Source organism: Aspergillus pseudoviridinutans, assembly GCF_018340605.1.
Source record: "Aspergillus pseudoviridinutans IFM 55266 DNA, scaffold_4, whole genome shotgun sequence".
In the NCBI taxonomy this organism is placed as follows: domain Eukaryota; kingdom Fungi; phylum Ascomycota; class Eurotiomycetes; order Eurotiales; family Aspergillaceae; genus Aspergillus; species Aspergillus pseudoviridinutans.
In genome coordinates, this window is record NW_025091284.1 from 1,289,156 (window position 1) to 1,301,837 (window position 12,682).

The following is a 12,682-nucleotide window of genomic DNA, read 5'->3' on the forward strand; positions in this document are numbered from 1 at the left end:
GCCTGAGCTCTCCCCCAGGGTTCCGCAAATTATCCCCATAGTTGTACAGATTCGTTTCGTAGTCATGCACCATTCTTGAGCCTATCCAACAGCAGCTGGATATCTGAGTGACTGGTCGACTTCGGCACATTTGTTTGAAACATCTGAGGAAGGAGATCAGACAGGCGGTCTCAAACGTATCGAGGACCTGAGAACGGTCTTATTTACGAAAGAAATCCTATCAAGGTATGCCCACAGTTTCCAGGAGGCCAGCCTCCCTTAAATATGACTACTGATTGCGAGAGGTCTTTTCTCGAGGAGCCGTGGGTAGACATTACCGAACAGAATGAGCCTTCTGATAAAATGGCCACGGAGTGAGCATCAGAACGCATAAACATTGCAAACCACCCCGGAATGTCCAATTTTCTCATCTGGCCCTCCCACTGTCACTACAGAGACAAAATCGAAACAAATTCCAATGAGAGAAGCCAGTCACTGGAGACTTCCATCCCTATCTACATCTGGGTCTCGACATGTCCGTTAGCCATACGCTCGTGCATCAAAACAATTTTGTCGATATTGATAACCCACGCTTGCTCAGGAAGAGCACTTCTCCCCGGGTGTTTATGCAACAGGGACCCTCTTCAGACAGTGTCCAAAAATTTAGCCATCGTGTCGTCTCGTAATAGTTACTGCAGCATCCGCACTCCCTTGCACAACAGCATCCCCGCTTCAAGACCCCCTAAAGGTTCCCAGATAATACTGGCTTGGCTTTTGGTATCGCCCAGTCTACCACAGACATCTGTCGCCTTTTGAATCTTAACCTGGTTATCCAATCCAGCGGGCGTGTTATGACATTGGTATATTCTGCCACGGTCGTCCAGTTCCCTCTGCCGAATTCTGGCTGTTTCGACCGCGTCTGTATCCGCATGGTGTCCTATGGATTGGTTGAAAGCGTCATAATGCCAAACAAGCACGCCACCAAGAGGAACTTGTTGTCCTTGAATCTATCCAAGCCACCAAAGACTAAACTCCTTGGCCCTTCGCACTGCCAGCCTAATCACTCTTCCCTTCCTCGAATGTGTCGTTTGAGCCATCGACACTGTCGGTCTTCCAGGCGGACAAATAGGTACTGCAGGTGGCCTTGGAACTTGGTATTCTAAATCGAACTTGAACCAGGTCTAATCTCATAGCCGTCACCTCTTCCTCAGAAACCTCCTCCGAATCCGCCGCAACCTCCTCCGCCGCCTCCGCTGCCTCCTCCGCTGCCTCCTCCGCAACCTCCTCCGCCACCTCCGCTGCCTCCTCCGCAACTTCCGCCACCAGCTCCGCAACCCCCTCCGAATCCGCCGCCGCCTCCTGCACAAGCTACACCGCCACAACTGCTGTTCCCACAACCACTACCGCAGTTCGACCCACAACTTACTGCGCACGCCGGGGCACCATCTGTTTTGTCGGGCGCCGAGCCATCGTCTGAGAAGCCGGCGTCGGTAAAGACAATGGCCATGGATTCGGATATGTCCGTCTGTCCAATCCCGCCAAATCCGTCGAACCCGTCGAACCCATCGAACCCGTATAACCCGAGGAATCTCTCGCTCCTCTCCGTCGAGGGTGTCGAGAACCGGCCCGCGCCCGAAGCCGGTACATCCAGCAGCCGGGTGCGGCCGTCTCGTATCAGCTCGTAGGCAGCGACCTGCTCGGGCCGCGACAATAGCGCCCACTCTGCCAGGAAGTAGTGCTTGTAAGTCCCAGCTTCAAAGTAGTGGCTGAATGGCTGGGCCCGGTGGATGCCGCCTAGCTTGACACGGGTCAGGGACGGGTACTGTACCCGTAGCCTTGACCTGGAGGATGAGTGCAGCCATTCTGTAGAAGAGCGGAAGGACGCCGTCCGGGACATGGCGGTGGCGGCCCGGCAGAGCACCGCTGATGCGCAGAGCACGGTCAGCCGGTTGCGCATCCAGGCCTGCAGCTTGGTGCAGGGCCCTGTGTCGGTGAGGCTTTCAGACAGAGTTGCAGGGGCGTACATGTGCCGGTCGCGGGCAAGGTGGTGTGAAACCATAGACCATGAGTCAAAAGGGAAGGCCCAGACGTGCTTTGACATGTTGCACTCGCCGCAGCGGGTTGGATAACGACCATAGGCTTCCGTGCAGTCCCAAGGGAAAATGTTCTGGTATTTATACAGAGGCCCCCCGAACGCGCCCCAGTCGTACCAGTATTCCTGAAACGTGTCGATGATATCGGCCTCATCGTGCCGGCCGAAGTGGAACCGGAGCAGATATTCCTCTGTCAGCCCGCTGGGGACGTCAAATTTCGTCTTAACGCCTCGCTGCATGTATCCCTCGTCAGGGCACATAAAACTCATCAAATACAGCGGCTCGTGCTCTGCAGTTTCGATATTGGCGGGGCCCCTGACCAGTGGTTCGAAGATGCTGGTGTTAACGAGGGAGTTGCAGAAGTTTTGGCAGTTGTTTGTCGTGGCGCTCCATTTGATATTCACGGTAGGGTCCAATAATCGCTTCGTGATACTGTCGAGATAGATGTTCACTCGACTTTTCAGGAGTTTCTTGACCTTCTGCAACACTGGCTCGAGAGCCGAATCCAGGATCCTCTGCTTGTCTGAAGCCGGCAGGCCGTGGTTATCGAATGGCCGCCGGCTAGCTGTCAGAATGTCTCGGACAATATCGAGCTCGTCACTTTGTGAGAGGAGCCCGCTGAAAGGCGCTCCGACCACTTGTTTCATTATTGCCTTATATCTCTTTGTATGGTTCGTTACCGGCCGCATTTGTTGCCACACCGTCCTGTCAGGAGACCCTGCAATTGCGAGGCTTCGGCGCCGACCGTTGGAAAATCTAAACCGCTCGTGAAAGATAGGCACCTCGCGCAGGGTGACGAGCGCGCCTCCCTTGGTGCTGGAACATGTCTCAGCCGACAGCCATAGTACATCACATTCAACGACAAACTCACTGTGCTACGCCGTTTTCAATAACTATTGGTCCAACACGCAGTGCCATATGGACGTTCCCAAAGGGGTACTTGTTAGTGAACTTTCTGAAGAAGAGGGGAATGTCCGTGTCAGCCTGTGCCTCCGTGACCACACTGGTTGAACTTGACGTAGCCGAGCTTTTCTGTGAGTCATGGAGACTGGTTCCTGTCACCAGCTTCATCTTTTCTTGTTTCTGTCCAGCCTGCTTCTGTGTCCTGTTCTGCATAGTATTAGCCGCGATATTCTCAATGCTGAATTTCGAGAACGTCGGCATGGGCTTGGCCTTCTTGATCCCAACAGTTGACTGTAGGCCGTCGTACTTGGCACGAGCGACGAGCTCCCCAAGCTTTAGAAGACTGCACTGGATGGTCCCGAATCCCCCAACGTCGAGATGCTTGACATTTTTATCGACCGGAAACAGTGCTAACGGCCTTCCTGAGTTGTCATAGCGGGGGACTGTGCTACAGCGACAGATATTCCTGCTTATATCCGGAGTGATTGACTGTTGAAGGATGCAGTGCTTGTAGGCTTTGACATATGATTCTTTACCGTAGTAATAAAGTCGGTAGCATCCTTCGCAGACAACGCTAGGATCATCATGGCTGTGAGAGATAAACATGCTTCCTCGGATGATGCTCTTGCACTCCGGTCTTGCGCAATGCATGGGCTGGAACCTGGGTATCCAAAGGTGGTCGAACTTTGAGAGAGCAACTTCTATACTGTTAGACGTAGAAACTTGATCGATTGGTGGCAGAGCGAGTGGTGGGGCACGAACGCTGAGGGATGGCTGGTCTCTTCCAGAATCCAAGTTTATTCAGCGGTGGGCGATGTTCGATCAGCTTTTCGATATCGAGGAATCCTGTGACAAGTCCAGTTAACCATTAGCCACTGCCCCCTCGCAACATTGATTACCAACTGACCGGTGGCCTGAAGTAGTACCCATGCTCGTTGTTCAAGTCCAGAGAGTCTGGGTATATCTACTCCCTGATTAGCGACGACGTGTAGATTGATGGTTTTGCATCAGTTATGATGCGTACCATTAACAGCTTGTCTTACTGAAGACTTGATTTTAGAACTAATGTGCTCGGCCTTGCTGTCCATCATGGTTTTTCTTAGAGCATTTGTGTGACTCTCCTGAGAGGACATGTGGTCTTGTTTTTGCGCTTCAGCTTCTCTTTCTTGGACTAGCACATGGTCAGTTTCATATTATCGCGTGCCCCTTATAGGTAGTATTGAAAGCCTGGTGCGCAAGGTGAACCCAGCTAGGCGTATGAGAAAGAGCATACCACGTCTGATAGCAAATGCCCGCGCCTCCTGGCCAACCTGGTCAAGAAACGTGTCAAATCCATGGACAAAGTCATCTGTCTCGTCCGCCACGACAATGTCAGCAAATTCCGGCTGCTGCCATACTTTCAACGTGCGGATAATGTTTTCGAGTTCCTCCTTCACCCCTTCCCAGTACAGCCTCTCGAGCTCACTGAACAGGATTTCTTTCCCGGCTCCGACGGACGACCAGGCCGCTTCTTCGCGTGATGCTGGGGTGATGAAATTCGACGGCTGCGAAGGGAAACCGGGTAAGACCGCGGTCAAGCGGATGCCTCGAAGCTGACGTTGAGACATGGAGAGGGCTGGAATAGAGAGGCGGGGTGGTGTTGGTGCTTTGAGAACTTGTTTGACATTCTTCTTGAAATATATTAAAACCCCGACATTTTATCATCAGCCTTGCGCGGCCCATTTTTTTTTTTTTTTTTTTTTTTCCTTTTTTTTCCTGTTTTGTATCGCTTCAGCCTTGCCGACGCATCAATGCGCAGGCAAATACGGGTAATCACGAGAGCTTTGCCTTGGCCTATTCTCTAACCCCGCTTCTGGACAGGGACAGGACGCAGTGGTCTGTATGCAAGGTCATGCTGGTGTCAGAGGACCGAATCGCTCCGCAAGGATGCTTTGTCACTAGTGACACTGAATAGAAATCCTGATACGAGAACACAGCCCCTTCCCATGGAACAGCGCCTCACGACGCAGACAGACCACAGCGCAATGATACTAAGTCGAACGTTTTCCAAAGTCCCAACAACATGAACTTGGTTTTGAAGGGATAACGTGTCTAGTTTCTCAATCTACAAGGACCAATCCGTAAACTTAGTTCTGGACAGGAACAGACTAGATCTTTCGATGCTGCTATCTCAGTTTCCCATTCTGCCAAAGACAAGGGAGTCAACTCCGTCCATAGGATATCCATCTATTCGGTAATAACACACTAAAATCCCTACTAATTCATAGCCCAGGGAGGATGACCAGACCAGCCACACTCCCTTCCAGTTTCGGCGTCTATCCACCACCGCACCCCTGTTGCTGGCAGCAGTTCCTTGCATTCATCGCAAGCGAGTGGAAGCCTGGTCAGCCGGTGGACCTCGAGCATATCCTGCGAATCGATTATTCTCAATCGCTCGTCTGGCGATTTACGGGCGCAGACACGGCATACCTCCTTCTGCTGGAAAGGCGAGACGTCGGCACCGTTCATCTCGATATCAGCGTTCGGATATCTCCTGCCGTAGTTGTTGTACTCGTATCGTCTTCGTCGTCCGGACTTGGGTCTCACCTGGCAGTGGTTCTTGTACAGGCACTTGGAGCAGATGGGCCGGCACCTTGTAAGATGCCGAAACGAATCTGATTGTTGTAGGTCAATACTGACTTGACAATTCTAAAAAAGGTATGTCAGTTGGCCATGATATCCTGGGCATAAAAGAAGTCGATGCATCGTACAGAACATATGAGACCGCTGCACACAGCACATTGGGAAATGGTGTTATTGCCCTCGCACGTATGTTGGCGGAACTCTCCCATTTGTGCGGTGGTGTCCTTGTCACCTAAGAGGGCTGTCTGTAGATGGATATTTCCTCCCCTCTTCGTCCGCGCAAGGATTTTGCAAACATATCGAAAGGCAAAGTACCCAACTCTTGGGGTATGGATCCCTGCTTGAATAACGGCCGTAGGTAGGGCCAGTGCGAGGTTCACAAAGCCATAGTCGCTGAAAAGCCATCGTGGTGAGGCTGGCGAGTCATTTTCCCGGACCCGTAGGAGCCCTACTTACCGCCAACTGTAAGTGCGTCGCAAAGACCAAGGACAACGTTGACAAGAGCACATATCAGGCAGACATTTCCCAGGACGGGTAGGAGCCTTACATTCAAGTGTACGCTCGTCGCCAAAACCAATGACAACGTTGACAAGACCACATATCAGGTAGAGTATTCTGGATCGTCTCCCAGTCCGGTTAGAAGACATATTCTTTCCCTTAGTAAATCAGAGGAACGGGGTGGACGCAGGGCTTACATGACGACAATACTGATGACCCAGTTTTGGACCATTGTGTGGCAGATGCCATTCAGCCCGCCATAACTTTCAAATCCGCTCGATCTGCTGGCCACAATGAAGAAGTTGACCGATTCGCGCCCGTCGGTGCCGTTCTTCCAGTCGGCAGCGCCGTCACAGACGCCATACGTCCCGGGGAGGAACAGGTGCTGCATCACGAGACCGACGAGTAGTGAAAATGTGAGAATCAAATCGACCAACCCTACGGTGCCGAGGAGATTTCCGCGGCAGAACGGGGACGCGCAGAATTGGAAGATGTTCCAGCCAAATGTTATCACCCCCTGAGCTAGGTTAAACCCCCCAAGTTCTATTCTTTCTTTCAGATTTCAAGGACGTACCGCGATGCCAATGATATGCAGGCCCCGTAGGAAGTTCCAACCCTGCGGGATGACATCGTAGATTTTCCCTAAACTCTTCGCCTGCTCGTAGATATGTATGCCGTCAAAGCCCATCATTCCCGTGGGAATGTGACAAATGAAGCGGAAGATGCAGGATGCTATTCCCGGACCCCACATAATGGATAACGACGTCGGGTGAGGAGATGTCACGAAATGCCAAGTTCGTATGGATTCAGATGCGCTGAGGCTAGTGTTTTAGTAGTGCTGTCGATTAATTTGGCGGTTCCGAAGATGGTACTGTACATTGCGTTATAGCCAACTCAGCCGCGGATGACGTCTGGTTGAGCAAGGAGGTTTTGTAGTTCACCAAGGCATCCAATCTCTTCGCGAGGCTGAAAGATGTTCAAACCATGTGACACCCAGCTCCCTGCTGTATTTTGCGTAGTGATGAATCAATTTTAGCATCCCCCACCGAACAACTCCCCATTGTCTTAACTGGCCCCCTTATAATGCGGTGAGACCAATGCGTGCTGTGCATTGACAAACCTATAGAAGACTGTATTTCTTGCCTTTACAGAGTAGAGCATGCACATCGGTGACCACCAAAACATGCATCAGGTGATCATCCACTGTGGCCTAATTGATCGACACCGCATAGCGATGAAAACGATTTGGTTAAGAACACATACCAATAAATTTCAGTCCTATTATTCCTATGTCCAGGGGTGGATTACGATGCAGAATCTTAAGATGTCATGTCAACACCAGTAAAGCGGTATTACTCACATCGTATTTTGTGTTAGTGCGGTATTGCTGCTCTGGGACGTTTGGCCGATCTAGCATAGCCGCCTACCCTGGCTATATATCTAATGCAGTTTGCTTGCGAACCTTACCCCTCACTGCACGAGCAAGCACCGAATCCCCATCAGCGTCTTAGTGGTTGTGCCTTAGATTACTGGAACCCGTTTTCAGACTGAGATCCTTCATCAAGCAAGCAGGATCGCTTTACCATGTCGCACCTTATCGACTCTCATCTTCATGAGCTTCACCAGGCTAGCAAGGCCGAAATTAGCAGGATACAGTCATCTCAAAATAAAACCAAGGAGTTACCATACCCGAAGTCAATGAACGAGTCTGAAGAGCCAGCGATCCCTTCACCCAGTCTCTTCACATCACTCGTTCCATACGAAAACCAACGAGACAGGAACGCACTGCCCACGGTTGGACAATGCGCCGTACACTTGGAGCTACTCGAGGTGTTCTTTGCATTGCGGTCGAAAATCATCAACTCGACGCAACTGGATAATACATTCGGAATAAAGATTAATAACGGGATCGTGCACAGGAAGGAATACGATCGCAGGAAGCGAAAATACATCTACAAGCCATATAAGTTACGTGACAATACCTGGCAGGCCAGAAGGAGGGAGAAGTGGTCTTACTTCCTGTCCATCGCTGTCCAGAGGTTTAAGATGTGGATAAGGAAGGCCAACGACACAGTAGATGGATCGGGGCTATCGGAGAACACCAGACTGCCATTCTTGCCCCCTTTAGGTATGTCTAATCGCCAAGGTGACCTTGAGCGGAGCTGGCTTATATATGGGGCTAATGGAAGATACGATACGGATCTAGATGTGCTTATGGTCTGGCACGCTTGCTTGCTTAATCCCGTGGACTTTGATTATTATTGCAGGAAAAACGGGCTGAAAGGAATTCGCCAGCTGTCATTTCCCTGGGCAGAGATCGTAGGCTGAAAGACACTTTCCCCAATATTCAAGATGATTGCTAACTGAAGAACCAGCACCGCGCCATAAACGCAAATGACTGGACTTATTCGCTGGCAAACGCCTCGAGCGATTGGACCAGGGTCACCGTTAATATGCATCCGGATCTAGTCCAGTACCTCGAACTCATGGGGAGAACGGCGAACCCCGTCTCGCGCGTCCTGTCCAGGTATGGCGACCGGAGTGTAACCTTTGGCAGTTTGTCTCCGGAAGTGCGATACCTCGCCGATAGCGAAAAGTCCTTTCTCAACATCCTTCTCGAGCTAGACGTACAAAAGAGTCAGAATCAGCCGTTGGTGGACAATGTCCAGCGCCAGGCCGCCTTCGTCGACAAGATGCACCGCCATCTTTGGATCTGCAGCCCCGCTGCCGAGGGAACTCTGCGCCGGGCCCTTGGCCGGTACGATAAGTTCCTCAAACTCTTCAAGTTCTACCCGGGCAAGATGATGGTACCCACATTGGATATTGATCTCGTGTGGCATACGCACCAATGCTCCGCGGCACAATACGAAGAGTCGATGCGGGAGCGCACGGGGCGGTTCATCAATCACGACGACAAAATCGGCCAGCCAGTACTGGATGGCGCGATGGCGGAGACGAGGCAACTGTTCATCATTCGGTTTGGCCAGGAGTACTCGACCTGTCTTTGCTGGGATTGTGAAGCGACTGCGTCTATTTTGGAACAGATCGACGAGAATGGCGGCCTGGATGGGGCTGACATGGATGCGTTAGCTGAGCTTGTCCGACAGGACGTTGGATACTACCGGGCTGTCGAGTTGGCTAGACAAAATGGCCAGGAACGGCCCCGCCGGCAGTGATAGGCCTATGTGCACTTCAGTGGCTTTACCGTAGCAGTACTTGTTTACTTTGAAGAATAGATGACTCCATGCTTGTATAGATTGACCTCATATCCTAGAATAGTAGCTACACTTGAGCATGCTCATTTGGATTTGCTCCCTCTTGAATTTTGAAAAACTCGAGCTTGATCAATGAGGCCTGCGTTCCCAGCTGTCGTAGCCATTGAACCGCCCTTTTTCGATCAATTGAATCCGCTCAGAATAGCATATCTTACTATGCACGGCCACCCGGCAGAACAAGAGCTTTTCAAAAGCCGGGGTCAGAATCTGGACTGCCTTCATCTGGACGTCATCCTCTTCCAGCCGCATGAGCAAAACAACCTTCTTGCCAACATGATAATAGAGAGGTCTAGGAACTGGCCAAATCTTCGCTGCGAATGCAGCAGATTTCTCATTCTCAAGGTAGGCCTTATGAGAAAACGTACGAGCCGCAGAGTCCGGCTCGCTTGGGGGAGGTGCTGTCGGATGCTGGGATGGGATATCGCAGCCTAGATTCGTGTCCGACGGCAGCAATGGAGGTTGTCCGTACATGGACCTGAAGATATTGACTATGGAAAGAATATATGGCGGGTCTGCGCGGCTGACGAGATCGAATTCGTTGATTATGTTGAGACAGAGACTTTCGTTATTGCTGCTGAGGCGGTTACATCCCGGCGATTTGACTTCTGCCGTGATCGAGGGCGGCGCACCGAATGTAATACAGGAAAATCGGATAGATGATCCTGCTCTTTCATTAGCTTTGACAGTCCATTTCAAGAAATTGTTGATGTTTGGTTGGTTTAGCGTTCCTACTTAAATCCTCGCGCGAAAGATAGTGAAGGTAAAGCAAAGAGGCAACGGCACCGCCAGCAGAGTGACCCGTGAACAACACACGGATATCGCCACTGGTATGTTTTTGAGCATACCGGCTAATACTTTGCGAAACAATGCTCTCCAACGCTTCAGCGCTATTCAAAAAGCCTGAGTGTGCCAGTAAGTCATGGTGACCTGAGATACTGGGATCCTGTATGGCCATTGTTAGCACGATCTAAGCAATGTGGCCTGACAACTACAATGCCGTACAATAAACCCGTTCGCGTCCCTCGGTCGTCCATTCGCATTCACCATGTGGTCCATCTTGGATGCGCTTCCGCGAACGGCAATCACCAGAACGGGCAAGAAAGTGTTCAAGGTACCCCTTCCCGAAAGTGGCTCGACGACCGTGCATGACAGCGCCTTGACTGTACCTCCGATCGAGGCTGAAGCGACGTGATCTTTCCGGAATCGACAATATTCTGTATCCAGCATGTCACCTGCTGGATCATACGACCAAAGTGCGCATTTCCATGCAATAGACAAAAGATGTGCTGTCCCTTGCCGGCTGCAACCAGGCAGAAGATCAGCGCTGGGGGCAAGCGATTATGACAGAGGCAGTTCCCTTACCATTCCCAAATGTTGAAGGTGTCCTCCTTGCCAATTTTCGAATTCTCGTAATTGGACGCTTCCTGGTCTAGTTGATCGACCAAATGCTTAAACCGGTCTCCGAGGTCACCTGTCAGTTAGCACGGTTAGCAAGGGGGAGGTTTGGTCAAGCCAGTCGATCATTCATCTTCCTGATTCCAAGGAGGTTACCATCTAAGTCTATCTGGTCAAGGGCAGTGCCCAGCGCTGTTGATAATTCAGCCGCCGCGGCCGAAGCACCCTGGGAGTTATTCGAAAAAGTGAAACCAAACGTGGGGCTTGCAGCCGAACACTCGAGAGCTGCAGCACTCGCCTCAGGGTGCCTCTTTGAGGCCTTGAGGAGACGCTTCATGTATAAGTACCTTGGCTGCGCTGCCTTGTCGTCTTATATGTACTACGGAACCAAGTCTTTCCTGTCCTAACGGGGCGAGCAAGTCAGGGACGGAAAGATTCCTGACGAGGATAACGTGATCTGACACTGAGCTGCCACGGACGCTGAGCTGCCACGTCACCCCTAAGTTCAGGCTGTGCAGCAGAAATCTGAAGTTCTTCCGCTCCGAGACATCTGTAATGTGCTGTGAAATCATAATAATGGCATAAAAGGCTTCTTTTGATAGTAGAAGTGTTCGTATATCATTTTTTTAGTTTTCCATTCCCGCTATAATACATCATAGTTTTCTAAGCGGAACGTTCAATAACATGTCTAAGATTTGTTATCTTCTCCTTCTGCGTTTAATGTACATTATGCGCCTTCAATGAATCACCAAGCACCACCTCCCTGAACTGCCTCCACGCTAATCACCACCTCGTTCAAGCGGCATCACCCCCATCACCCCCATCACCCAGCATGGGCACCCACCTGGGTATTGACCGCGTTCAAGCCCACGTTGGCCGGTTAGTAGTTGGGTGGGTGACTACCAGCGAATCCCGGCTGTTGTATGTTTTTATTTCTACTATATCTTGATGTTTTTGATGGCCTTGACGGAAGTGGTGGTCATTCTGGCTGCAGGTCCAACCGATACAGACAATCTCTTTCTTTCAACCGGTCTTCGGCCCAAAGTGATTTGATATTTTATGAGATCGTCGCATTGCATCATTGACACCCCCCAACGCCCCCATGAGTGACTCTGCTATACAGAATGACATTGCACGTTAAACATATTGCTCCGCCACAACTCTAAGCTTGTGTCCAGTTATAAGCAATGTGGCATCTCCACACTAAACCGCCTGACCTTTCGAGCGGGTTTCCACAACTTGCTCGAGAGGAAGTTATGTTGGCTTCCCTGCAGCTTAGGAATGACCATGCAGCAAGTGCAAATCCTCTGTCTAGCGCACTCACGCAGGTATTATAGGCAAAATTCTTCATAGGAGGCTGCTGTATTAGCAATCGCCACCAACTAGCCTGCGGCTACAGAAATGCACTTCATTTCGGTGCCTTAGCTGTAGATGGTGGCGCCGCGGACGGAGTCATGACAAATTCCTCTGAGACCTAGTGCTCCTGAAAAGATCTTGCTCGCAGAAGGATGATGTGATGGCGTCTGCTAGGAGCCAATTGGGTTGTCACTTTTACTGATACAGATCTTGCATCTATGGGTTCAGGCGAAAGAACAAGGCTTGCTCAAGCGCTGAGGAGTATCCTCTGTGAATTCCAGGTGCAGCTGACGTGGCAGAATGAGGATGGCCTGCATCTCTAACTTCAGCAGGACCACAAATAGATGAAGTACAGGACCGAATGATGTACTTTGCTCCATTGTTGATAATGTTCTATTGTGATATTGTATGCCGGACATCCTCTACAGAATAGAATAGCCGGCCTGACAGGCTTTATATACGCTGCTTGTCAGGCCACTGGACTCGGCAACTAAACATCCATTAGCTCGGACATCGCATCGTAGGCACTCATAGAGCATAGGATACTCGATCATCTATAAT

General features: G+C 50.9%; 4 protein-coding genes across 4 annotated transcripts; 1 reads left to right on the forward strand and 3 right to left on the reverse strand.

Moving 5' to 3' along the window:
* Window positions 1-1,035: 1,035 nt before the first annotated feature.
* Asppvi_005891 (uncharacterized protein) lies at window positions 1,036-4,582 on the reverse strand (the record flags this gene model as incomplete). Its single annotated transcript, XM_043301803.1, has 7 exons — window positions 1,036-1,347; window positions 1,406-2,888; window positions 2,944-3,676; window positions 3,738-3,821; window positions 3,883-3,939; window positions 4,000-4,146; window positions 4,249-4,582. The coding sequence occupies 7 exons, from the start codon at window positions 4,580-4,582 to the stop codon at window positions 1,036-1,038; spliced, it is 3,150 nt and encodes a 1,049-aa protein (XP_043157738.1).
* A 649-nt stretch (window positions 4,583-5,231) lies between these two features.
* Asppvi_005892 (uncharacterized protein) lies at window positions 5,232-6,846 on the reverse strand (the record flags this gene model as incomplete). Its single annotated transcript, XM_043301804.1, has 5 exons — window positions 5,232-5,607; window positions 5,784-6,045; window positions 6,145-6,212; window positions 6,293-6,612; window positions 6,670-6,846. The coding sequence occupies 5 exons, from the start codon at window positions 6,844-6,846 to the stop codon at window positions 5,232-5,234; spliced, it is 1,203 nt and encodes a 400-aa protein (XP_043157739.1).
* Window positions 6,847-7,793: 947 nt separating this feature from the next.
* Window positions 7,794-9,271, forward strand: Asppvi_005893 (uncharacterized protein; the record flags this gene model as incomplete). Its single annotated transcript, XM_043301805.1, has 3 exons — window positions 7,794-8,223; window positions 8,302-8,414; window positions 8,471-9,271. 3 exons carry the CDS (start codon window positions 7,794-7,796, stop codon window positions 9,269-9,271), a joined length of 1,344 nt encoding a protein of 447 aa, XP_043157740.1.
* A 168-nt stretch (window positions 9,272-9,439) lies between these two features.
* Asppvi_005894 (lipase family protein) lies at window positions 9,440-11,102 on the reverse strand (the record flags this gene model as incomplete). Its single annotated transcript, XM_043301806.1, has 5 exons — window positions 9,440-10,032; window positions 10,103-10,313; window positions 10,373-10,670; window positions 10,733-10,841; window positions 10,922-11,102. The coding sequence occupies 5 exons, from the start codon at window positions 11,100-11,102 to the stop codon at window positions 9,440-9,442; spliced, it is 1,392 nt and encodes a 463-aa protein (XP_043157741.1).
* Between the last annotated feature and the right edge of the window lie 1,580 nt (window positions 11,103-12,682).